The sequence below is a fragment of the Pangasianodon hypophthalmus genome, chromosome 22 (assembly GCF_027358585.1).
Source record: "Pangasianodon hypophthalmus isolate fPanHyp1 chromosome 22, fPanHyp1.pri, whole genome shotgun sequence".
NCBI classification, from domain to species: domain Eukaryota; kingdom Metazoa; phylum Chordata; class Actinopteri; order Siluriformes; family Pangasiidae; genus Pangasianodon; species Pangasianodon hypophthalmus.
Window position 1 is genome coordinate 17,679,012 of NC_069731.1, and position 11,708 is coordinate 17,690,719.

At 47.2% G+C, this 11,708-nt stretch overlaps 1 protein-coding gene across 2 annotated transcripts; it reads left to right on the forward strand.

Moving 5' to 3' along the window:
- Positions 1–9,023: 9,023 nt before the first annotated feature.
- On the forward strand, positions 9,024–11,687 carry urad (ureidoimidazoline (2-oxo-4-hydroxy-4-carboxy-5-) decarboxylase). 2 transcript variants are annotated; one of them, XM_026938140.3, is made up of 3 exons: positions 9,024–9,619; positions 10,235–10,438; positions 10,961–11,687. In XM_026938140.3, exons 2-3 carry the CDS (start codon positions 10,264–10,266, stop codon positions 11,308–11,310), a joined length of 525 nt encoding a protein of 174 aa, XP_026793941.3. In that variant the 5' UTR covers positions 9,024–9,619; positions 10,235–10,263; the 3' UTR covers positions 11,311–11,687. The 2 variants fall into 2 exon arrangements, with proteins under 2 accessions (XP_026793941.3, XP_026793942.3); XM_026938141.3 differs by lacking the exon at positions 9,024–9,619 and having other exon boundaries at positions 9,931–10,438.
- Positions 11,688–11,708: the final 21 nt, after the last annotated feature.

The following is an 11,708-nucleotide window of genomic DNA, read 5'->3' on the forward strand; positions in this document are numbered from 1 at the left end:
GCCGCCTCGTTTGCCTTGGCCTCAGAGTTGAGCTTGGAAGGCTGCATCGTCTGCCTCGGGCTTGAGTTGGGAGTCCACCCCGTCAGCCTCGGGCTTGGCTGTGGGAGGCCGCCTCGTCGGCTTTGGCCATGGGAGGACGCCTCGTCGGCCTCGGGCTTGGCCGTGGGAGGCCGCCTCGTTTGCCTCGGCCTCAGAGTTGAGCTTGCAAGGCTGCATCGTCTGCCTCGGGCTTGAGTTGGGAGTCCACCCCGTCGGCCTCGGGCTTGGCCGTGGGAGGACGCCTCGTCGGCCTCGGCCTCAGGGTTGAGCTTGGGAGGCCGCCTCGTCGGCCTCTGGCTTGGAGTGGGCTTGGGAGGCCGCCTGGTCAGCCTCGGGCTTGGCGTGGGAGGCCGCCTCGTCGGCTTGGTCCGTGATTCTCCTCTCATTCTCATTTTTAGCTGAAAAAGTTGCATATGAACCTGAAGACTTTGTAGCAGCCCAGCAAAATGTCTGCAGCGGTAATCATTTTCTTCAACCATTTTAAACCTCTGTCTTCATCAGTGTGTGTGGCATTGGCTCCCATATTGATCACATAATGAGATTCAAAACGCTGGTACACAAGCTGTTGTGGCATGTAGAGGACTATTTGAGGAGCCTCTGCAATATTCAATGTTGTGTCCATGTCCAGAGAAGAGTGTTTCACTCGAAGTTTTTGGCGTTCAGAAGATCAGCTGAGGACTGGCTGGGTCACTACCACTGCATGTACAGAACCAGTGTTTGTAGTGTTAATAGTTGAAATTTCAGGGAAGATGAACACCGGAGCCAGAAGAGGAATTTTCTTAAGTCAAGAATTTTCAGTTCCGAAGATCAGTTGAGGGTTGGCTGGGTCACTACCACTGCATGTACAGAAGCAGTGTTTGTTAATAGTTGAAATTTCAGGCAGGAGGATCACGTGATGAACTGCTGCATCACAACCACACCCAGAAGAGGAGTGTTTTAACTCAAAGATTTTCAGTTCAGAAGATTCTCTGAGGTCTAGTATAACACGGATAACACCACATTTACAGAACAAGTGTTTGTCAATATTTGAAGTTTCAGGTAAGAGGATTGCCACATTTAGAAGCGGAATGCTGTATTTTAATAATTTTTGGCTCAGAATAGCAGTTGAGGCCAAGCTCACAAACACCACACTTACAGAAACAGATTTTATTAATATTTGAAATTTCGGGTAAGAAAATCACATGATGGACTGTTGCATCATTAACAACAAAGCCAGAAGAGGAGTGTCGTCAATTTTCAGGATCTGCTTCAGCCTCAGGATTGAGCTTGGGAAGCCGCCTCGTCAGCCTCTGGCTTGGTGTTGGCTTGGGAGGCCGACCTTGTTGGGCTTGGGATTGGCTTGCGCAGCCGTCTCATCAGTCTCTGGCTTCAGTTTGAGGTGGGATGCAGCCTCGTCGGCCTCGGGCTTGGCGTGGGAGGGAGCCTCGTCGGCATGGTCCGTGATTCTCCTCTCATTCTCATTTTTAGCTGAAAAAGTTGCATATGAACCTGAAGACTTTGTAGCAGCCCAGCAAAATGTCTGCGGCAGTAATCATTTTCTTCAACCATTTTAAACCTCTGTCTTCATCAGTGCGTGTGGCATTGGCTCCCATATTGATCACATAATGAGATTCAAAATGCTGGTACACAAGCTGTTGTGGCATGTAGCGGACTATTTGAGGAGCCTCTGCAATATTCAATGTTGTGTCCATGTCCAGAGAAGAGTGTTTCACTCGAAGATTTTTGCGTTCAGAAGATCAATTGAGGGTTGGCTGGGTCACTACCACTGCATGTACAGAACCAGTGTTTGTTAATAGTTGAAATTTCAGGCAGGAGGATCACGTGATGAACTGCTGCATCACCACCACACCCAAAAGAGGAGTGTTTTAACTCAAAGATTTTCAGTTCAGAAGATTGGTTGAGGTCTAGTATAGTCGATAACATCACATTTACAGAGAAAGTGTTTGTTAATATTTGAAATTTCACGTAAGAGGATCGCCACACCTAGAAAAAGAATGCTGTATTTCAATAATTTTTGGTTCAGAATAGCAGTTGAGGCCAAGCTCACAAACACCACACTTACAGAAACAGATTTTATTAATATTTGAAATTTCGGGTAAGAAAATCACATGATGGACTGTTGCATCATTAACAACAAAGACAGAAGAGGAATGTCGTCAATTTTCGGCATCGGCATCGGCCTCAGGGTTGAGCTTGGGAAGCCGCCTTGTCGGCCTCTGGCTTGGCGTGAGAGGCCGCCTCGTCAACCTCGGGCATGGCGTGAGAGGCCACCTCGTCGGCCTTTGGCTTGGCCGTGGGAGGCTGCCTCGTCGGCCTCGGGCTTGGCCGTGGGAGGCCGCCTCGTTTGCCTTGGCCTCAGAGTTGAGCTTGGAAGGCTGCATCGTCTGCCTCGGGCTTGAGTTGGGAGTCCACCCCGTCAGCCTCGGGCTTGGCTGTGGGAGGCCGCCTCGTCGGCTTTGGCCATGGGAGGACGCCTCGTCGGCCTCGGGCTTGGCCGTGGGAGGCCGCCTCGTTTGCCTCGGCCTCAGAGTTGAGCTTGCAAGGCTGCATCGTCTGCCTCGGGCTTGAGTTGGGAGTCCACCCCGTCGGCCTCGGGCTTGGCCGTGGGAGGACGCCTCGTCGGCCTCGGCCTCAGGGTTGAGCTTGGGAGGCCGCCTCGTCGGCCTCTGGCTTGGAGTGGGCTTGGGAGGCCGCCTGGTCAGCCTCGGGCTTGGCGTGGGAGGCCGCCTCGTCGGCTTGGTCCGTGATTCTCCTCTCATTCTCATTTTTAGCTGAAAAAGTTGCATATGAACCTGAAGACTTTGTAGCAGCCCAGCAAAATGTCTGCAGCGGTAATCATTTTCTTCAACCATTTTAAACCTCTGTCTTCATCAGTGTGTGTGGCATTGGCTCCCATATTGATCACACAATGAGATTCAAAACGCTGGTACACAAGCTGTTGTGGCATGTAGAGGACTATTTGAGGAGCCTCTGCAATATTCAATGTTGTGTCCATGTCCAGAGAAGAGTGTTTCACTCGAAGTTTTTGGCGTTCAGAAGATCAGCTGAGGACTGGCTGGGTCACTACCACTGCATGTACAGAACCAGTGTTTGTAGTGTTAATAGTTGAAATTTCAGGGAAGATGAACACCGGAGCCAGAAGAGGAATTTTCTTAAGTCAAGAATTTTCAGTTCCGAAGATCAGTTGAGGGTTGGCTGGGTCACTACCACTGCATGTACAGAAGCAGTGTTTGTTAATAGTTGAAATTTCAGGCAGGAGGATCACGTGATGAACTGCTGCATCACAACCACACCCAGAAGAGGAGTGTTTTAACTCAAAGATTTTCAGTTCAGAAGATTCTCTGAGGTCTAGTATAACACGGATAACACCACATTTACAGAACAAGTGTTTGTTAATATTTGAAATTTCAGGTAAGAGGATTGCCACATTTAGAAGCGGAATGCTGTATTTTAATAATTTTTGGTTCAGAATAGCAGTTGAGGCCAAGCTCACAAGCACCACACTTACAGAAACAGATTTTATTAATATTTGAAATTTCGGGTAAGAAAATCACATGATGGACTGTTGCATCATTAACAACAAAGCCAGAAGAGAAGTGTCGTCAATTTTCGGCATCGGCCTCGGCCTCAGGGTTGAGCTTGGGAAACTGCCTCGTCGGCCTTTGGCTTGGCCGTGGGAGGCCACCTGGTCGGCCCCGTGCTTGGTCATGGGAGGCCGCCTCGTCGACCTCGGTCATGGCGTGGGAGGCCGCCTCGTCTGCCTCAGCCTCAGAGTTGAGCTTGCAAGGCTGCTTCGTCTGCCTCGGGCTTGGCCGTGGGAGGCCACCTCGTCGGCCTTGGCTTTGGCCGTGGGAGGACGCCTCGTCGGCCTCTGGCTTGGAGTGGGCTTGGGAGGCCGCCTCGTCTGCCTCGGCTTTGGCGTGGTAGGCCGCCTCGTCGGCTTGGTCCGTGATTCTCCTGTCATTCTCATTTTTAGCTGAAAAAGTTGCATATGAACCTGAAGACTTTGTAGCAGCCCAGCAAAATGTCTGCAGCGGTAATCATTTTCTTCAACCATTTTAAACCTCTGTCTTCATCAGTGCATGTGGCATTGGTTCCCATATTGATCACATAATGAGATTCAAAACGCTGGTACACAAGCTGTTGTGGCATGTAGAGGACTATTTGAGGAGCCTCTGCAATATTCAATGTTGTGTCCATGTCCAGAGAAGAGTGTTTCACTCTAAGTTTTTGGCGTTCAGAAGATCAGTTGAGGGTTGGCTGGGTCACTACCACTGCATGTACAGAAGCAGTGTTTGTTAATAGTTGAAATTTCAGGCAGGAGGATCACGTGATGAACTGCTGCATCACCACCACACCCAGAAGAGGAGTGTTTTAACTCAAAGATTTTCAGTACAGAAGATTGGCTGAGGTCTAGTATAGTCGATAACACCACATTTACAGAACAAGTGTTTGTCAATATTTGAAATTTCACGTAAGAGGATTGCCACACCTAGAAGAGGAATGCTGTATTTTAATAATTTTTGGCTCAGAATAGCAGTTGAGGCCAAGCTCACAAACACCACACTTACAGAAACAGATTTTATTAATATTTGAAATTTCGGGTAAGAAAATCACATGATGGACTGTTGCATCATTAACAACAAAGCCAGAAGAGGAGTGTCGTCAATTTTCAGGATCTGCTTCAGCCTCAGGATTGAGCTTGGGAAGCCGCCTCGTCAGCCTCTGGCTTGGTGTTGGCTTGGGAGGCCGCCTTGTTGGGCTTGGGATTGGCTTGCGAAGCCGTCTCATCAGTCTCTGGCTTCAGTTTGAGGTGGGATGCAGCCTCGTCGGCCTCGGGCTTGGCGTGGGAGGGAGCCTCGTCGGCATGGTCCGTGATTCTCCTCTCATTCTCATTTTTAGCTGAAAAAGTTGCATATGAACCTGAAGACTTTGTAGCAGCCCAGCAAAATGTCTGCGGCAGTAATCATTTTCTTCAACCATTTTAAACCTCTGTCTTCATCAGTGCGTGTGGCATTGGCTCCCATATTGATCACATAATGAGATTCAAAATGCTGGTACACAAGCTGTTGTGGCATGTAGCGGACTATTTGAGGAGCCTCTGCAATATTCAATGTTGTGTCCATGTCCAGAGAAGAGTGTTTCACTCGAAGATTTTTGCGTTCAGAAGATCAATTGAGGGTTGGCTGGGTCACTACCACTGCATGTACAGAACCAGTGTTTGTTAATAGTTGAAATTTCAGGCAGGAGGATCACGTGATGAACTGCTGCATCACCACCACACCCAAAAGAGGAGTGTTTTAACTCAAAGATTTTCAGTTCAGAAGATTGGTTGAGGTCTAGTATAGTCGATAACATCACATTTACAGAGAAAGTGTTTGTTAATATTTGAAATTTCACGTAAGAGGATCGCCACACCTAGAAAAAGAATGCTGTATTTCAATAATTTTTGGTTCAGAATAGCAGTTGAGGCCAAGCTCACAAACACCACACTTACAGAAACAGATTTTATTAATATTTGAAATTTCGGGTAAGAAAATCACATGATGGACTGTTGCATCATTAACAACAAAGACAGAAGAGGAATGTCGTCAATTTTCGGCATCGGCATCGGCCTCAGGGTTGAGCTTGGGAAGCCGCCTTGTCGGCCTCTGGCTTGGCGTGAGAGGCCGCCTCGTCAACCTCGGGCATGGCGTGAGAGGCCACCTCGTCGGCCTTTGGCTTGGCCGTGGGAGGCTGCCTCGTCGGCCTCGGGCTTGGCCGTGGGAGGCCGCCTCGTTTGCCTTGGCCTCAGAGTTGAGCTTGGAAGGCTGCATCGTCTGCCTCGGGCTTGAGTTGGGAGTCCACCCCGTCAGCCTCGGGCTTGGCTGTGGGAGGCCGCCTCGTCGGCTTTGGCCATGGGAGGACGCCTCGTCGGCCTCGGGCTTGGCCGTGGGAGGCCGCCTCGTTTGCCTCGGCCTCAGAGTTGAGCTTGCAAGGCTGCATCGTCTGCCTCGGGCTTGAGTTGGGAGTCCACCCCGTCGGCCTCGGGCTTGGCCGTGGGAGGACGCCTCGTCGGCCTCGGCCTCAGGGTTGAGCTTGGGAGGCCGCCTCGTCGGCCTCTGGCTTGGAGTGGGCTTGGGAGGCCGCCTGGTCAGCCTCGGGCTTGGCGTGGGAGGCCGCCTCGTCGGCTTGGTCCGTGATTCTCCTCTCATTCTCATTTTTAGCTGAAAAAGTTGCATATGAACCTGAAGACTTTGTAGCAGCCCAGCAAAATGTCTGCAGCGGTAATCATTTTCTTCAACCATTTTAAACCTCTGTCTTCATCAGTGTGTGTGGCATTGGCTCCCATATTGATCACACAATGAGATTCAAAACGCTGGTACACAAGCTGTTGTGGCATGTAGAGGACTATTTGAGGAGCCTCTGCAATATTCAATGTTGTGTCCATGTCCAGAGAAGAGTGTTTCACTCGAAGTTTTTGGCGTTCAGAAGATCAGCTGAGGACTGGCTGGGTCACTACCACTGCATGTACAGAACCAGTGTTTGTAGTGTTAATAGTTGAAATTTCAGGGAAGATGAACACCGGAGCCAGAAGAGGAATTTTCTTAAGTCAAGAATTTTCAGTTCCGAAGATCAGTTGAGGGTTGGCTGGGTCACTACCACTGCATGTACAGAAGCAGTGTTTGTTAATAGTTGAAATTTCAGGCAGGAGGATCACGTGATGAACTGCTGCATCACAACCACACCCAGAAGAGGAGTGTTTTAACTCAAAGATTTTCAGTTCAGAAGATTCTCTGAGGTCTAGTATAACACGGATAACACCACATTTACAGAACAAGTGTTTGTTAATATTTGAAATTTCAGGTAAGAGGATTGCCACATTTAGAAGCGGAATGCTGTATTTTAATAATTTTTGGTTCAGAATAGCAGTTGAGGCCAAGCTCACAAGCACCACACTTACAGAAACAGATTTTATTAATATTTGAAATTTCGGGTAAGAAAATCACATGATGGACTGTTGCATCATTAACAACAAAGCCAGAAGAGAAGTGTCGTCAATTTTCGGCATCGGCCTCGGCCTCAGGGTTGAGCTTGGGAAACTGCCTCGTCGGCCTTTGGCTTGGCCGTGGGAGGCCACCTGGTCGGCCCCGTGCTTGGTCATGGGAGGCCGCCTCGTCGACCTCGGTCATGGCGTGGGAGGCCGCCTCGTCGGCCTTTGGCTTGGCCGTGGGAGGCTGCCTCGTCGGCCTCGGGCTTGGCCGTGGGAGGCCGCCTCGTCTGCCTCAGCCTCAGAGTTGAGCTTGCAAGGCTGCTTCGTCTGCCTCGGGCTTGGGTTGGGAGTCCACCCTGTCGGCCTCGGGCTTGGCCGTGGGAGGCCACCTCGTCGGCCTTGGCTTTGGCCGTGGGAGGACGCCTCGTCGGCCTCTGGCTTGGAGTGGGCTTGGGAGGCCGCCTGGTCAGCCTCGGGCTTGGCGTGGGAGGCCGCCTCGTCGGCTTGGTCCGTGATTCTCCTCTCATTCTCATTTTTAGCTGAAAAAGTTGCATATGAACCTGAAGACTTTGTAGCAGCCCAGCAAAATGTCTGCAGCGGTAATCATTTTCTTCAACCATTTTAAACCTCTGTCTTCATCAGTGCATGTGGCATTGGTTCCCATATTGATCACATAATGAGATTCAAAACGCTGGTACACAAGCTGTTGTGGCATGTAGAGGACTATTTGAGGAGCCTCTGCAATATTCAATGTTGTGTCCATGTCCAGAGAAGAGTGTTTCACTCGAAGTTTTTGGCGTTCAGAAGATCAGTTGAGGGTTGGCTGGGTCACTACCACTGCATGTACAGAACCAGTGTTTGTTAATAGTTGAAATTTCAGGCAGGAGGATCACGTGATGAACTGCTGCATCACCACCACACCCAAAAGAGGAGTGTTTCAACTCAAAGATTTTCAGTTCAGAACATTGGCTGAGGTCTAGGATAGTCGATAACATCACATTTACAGAACAAGTGTTTGTTAATATTTGAAATTTCACGTAAGAGGATTGCCACACCCAGAAGAGGAATGCTGTATTTTAATATTTTTTGGCTCAGAATAGCAGTAGAGGCCAAACACCACACTTACAGAAACAGATTTTATTAATATTTGAAATTTCGGGTAAGAAAATCACATGATGGACTGTTGCATCATTAACAACAAAGCCAGAAGAGGAGTGTCGTCAATTTTCGGCATCGGGCTTGGACTTGGCTGGACAGGCTTCCTCATTGGCCTCAGGCTTGAGTTTGGCTTGGAAGGCTGCTTCGTCAGCCTCGGGCTTGGCCGTGGGAGGCCGCCTCTTCCGTGATTCTTCTCTCATTCTCATTTTTAGCTGAAAAATTTGCATATGAACCTGAAGACTTTGTAGCAGCCCGGCAAAATGTCTGCAGCAGTAATCATTTTCTTCAACCATTTTAAACCTCTGTCTTCATCAGTGCATGTGGCATTGGTTCCCATATTGATCACATAATGAGATTCAAAATGCTGGTACACAAGCTGTTGTGGCATGTAGAGGACTATTTGAGGAGCCTCTGCAATATTCAATGTTGTGTCCATGTCCAGAGAAGAGTGTTTCACTCGAAGATTTTTGCGTTCAGAAGATCAGCTGAGGGCTGGCTGGGTCACTACCACCGCATGTACAGAACCAGTGTTTGTTAATAGTTGAAATTTCAGGCAGGAGGATCACGTGATGTCACCACCACACCCAGAAGAGGAGTGTTTTAACTCAAAGATTTTCAGTTCAGAAAATTGGCTGACGTCTAGTATAGTCGATAACATCACATTTATAGAACAAGTGTTTGTTAATATTTGAAATTTCAGGTAAGTGGATCACCACACCTAGAAGAGAAATGCTGTATTTCAATCATTTTTGGTTCAGAATATCAGATCAGGGCTGGCTGTATCAGTTTACACACATGTCCAGAACCAGTCTTTAGTATTTGAAATTTCAGGTAAGAGGATCACGTGGCTGACTTCTGCGTCATTAACACCACGCCCAGAAGAGGAGTGGTGTTATACACACGTATTCCTAGCTATAGCCCTGGTCGCAGTTGAATTGAAAAAGCCTGAACTGATAGGCTCCATTTTTGGAAGGACTCAAACTTTGTTGCTTGTCACTGGACTTTTGCAGCAGTTCATTAAATGCTGACTGGAAATGAAGACATAAAATTATGTGAGGAGCTCTACTCATTCAACAATCTTTGCACGTCGCCACCGGATTCTGGGCGCAGCATTCAGGAATTTCCAGTTTTCCCATAGTGCATTTCAGCAGTTAATATATTTCATTGGCTTTGGTGTCATACCTCTATGGCGCGGACCTGTGTTTGGCAGTGGCCAGTAGTTAAAGTGTATCTGATACCTGTCATTATCAAGCTCCAGTGCTCTAGTTTCAGAGGGAAGAACCATCCCAAATTCATTTCAGAAGTGACTCCAGGATCAAAGCCAGTTTTTAGTGTATCATTCTTTTGAGGATTGCTTATGCCCTGTTCTGGCGTGAAAGAAAGAAATGTAGATGATTGTAAGCTACCGGGGACAATTTCTAGCCTCCACATTTTTATTAGAATAACAAGGTAGGAAATTGAACTTTTTCACATAATTTTGAATTGTTTCACTGTAACTCACATGTTATGATTATGTTTTAGTCCTCAAATGATCGGGGCTGACAAAGTATTGTTATGTCCTTCGTAAATCCAACAAAAGCTGATAATGTGATGGCCCCAGCCTTTCTTAGAATTAATTCTTGTCAGTCCTCTATCAAATACATTCATTTGGGATACAACCTAAATGTGTAGTGCACTGGATCCCCAAGAGTGAAATTAGGTAACACTCATCCTACTGGAAGTATTATTATAATACAGCAGCACTGTTATTATAGAATAATAAAAATAGCAAAACTGGAATTCCATCAGGAAGTTTTTTTCAGAGAATTGAACTCAGTGATATCTGCATTTATGCTACTAGGTTAAATAATCTAGTACACAGCTAATAAGGACATTTGTCTGAACGGTCCTGTTTCTTTGGAAGCATTATTTAAGTTGTCCCATTATTACTAAAAATTAAGTGACCCAAATTTAGGCCCTTGGGTGCTGAACTTAGTTTTTATTGGTAAAGGCACATGAACAAACAAAAGGGGTTTGAAGTCTATGCTTCCAAGGCCATTAACCCTGCTTTAGTTTCCCCTCTAGTTTTCACAGTGGAGTTTGCATGAGACATCATGGACATTAATGCTGTGAACGCACTCTCGTATGAGGACTTTTTGGAAATATTTGGGAACGTGATTGAGAAATGTCCCATCATCCCAGCTGCGATATGGATCCACCGTCCGTTCACAGGCCTAGCGGACATTGAGGCTCACATATCCGACTTCATCGACAGTCTACCTGAATCAGGTACAGTGGTGGATCAAGTGTACAAAATCTTTCACTTGATGGAAAGCAGAAATATGGTGATCTAATTGCAGGAGGTGGAAAAAGTCCTGAGAAATGATACTTAAATGAAAGTATAGATGGGTGACATGGTGGCGCAGAAGCTCCAGTGTTCGATTTTGAACACGGGTTGCTGTCTGGAGTTTTTTCATCCAATGTTCTTTCTATTTTTGTTTTTTCTACACTGATGAATTTGGGTGGATGTTTTAAACCTAAATGTTTAAAAAATGCAACTAGCCCACTTTACCAATGCATAGGGTGCAGCTGTTAGCTGGATTAGAGAAGACTTGGAATGAATACTCTGAAGGTCTTATATAAAATCATCAGGAGTAAAAGTAAGGTTGTTTTTTTTTTTCTTGGCAATGTAGTTAAGATGGAGTATTCCGTTTCGACAAAACTCAAGTAAAGTAGTGTACTCGAGTACTGGTTTCCAGCCCTGGCTAACTGTCTTCAGGTCATATAATGATTTGTGGGCTTGTGCCGCAGGTAAAGAAGGAATCCTCCGGTGCCACCCGGACCTGGCGGGCAGGGAGCTGCAGAGCGGCGCGTTAACCCGGGACTCGCAGGAGGAGCAGCGCGCGGCTGGCTTCACCGACCTGCAGCCTGCCGAGGTATCGCGCATGCGCAGCCTCAACTCCGAGTACAAGGAGCGCTTCGGCTTCCCGTTTGTCATCTGCGCGCGGCTGAACACCAGACAGGACATCATGCGCGAGCTGCTTCAGCGCCTCGGCAACGACCGTGCGGCGGAGAGAGCGCGCGCCATCGGCGAGGTGAAAAAGATTTGCGCGCTGCGACTGCGCAACCTCGTGCTGTCCGACTCCGCAAACAAGCTCTGAGGTGACGAGCTTTGCGTGAACTCTGCGTGAAAACGGAAGGAATGATCACGTATAATGTAGAATTTGCTTAGCATTTACTTTTCTTTTATTTGACTGTGATCAGTGTGTCATTTATAATGCTTACAATGCATCATGTTCACAATTCATAATGCACAATAGATAGCCATAAAGTGTTATGCATTTTCATAAATAATCAGGACAACGTGTATATTGTATTTGAGAGTATTAAAACATGATATGAATGTGTTCACACTTCATTATGAATATGACTTTAATAGAAAAAGTTACCAAGTTGTATAACTAATCACTCAGGGATTTTTTAAAAATACTTTTTTTGTTGTTTTTTAATAAACAAAAATGTCCATATTTCAAACAGATATGTGGTGTATTTTTTTTTT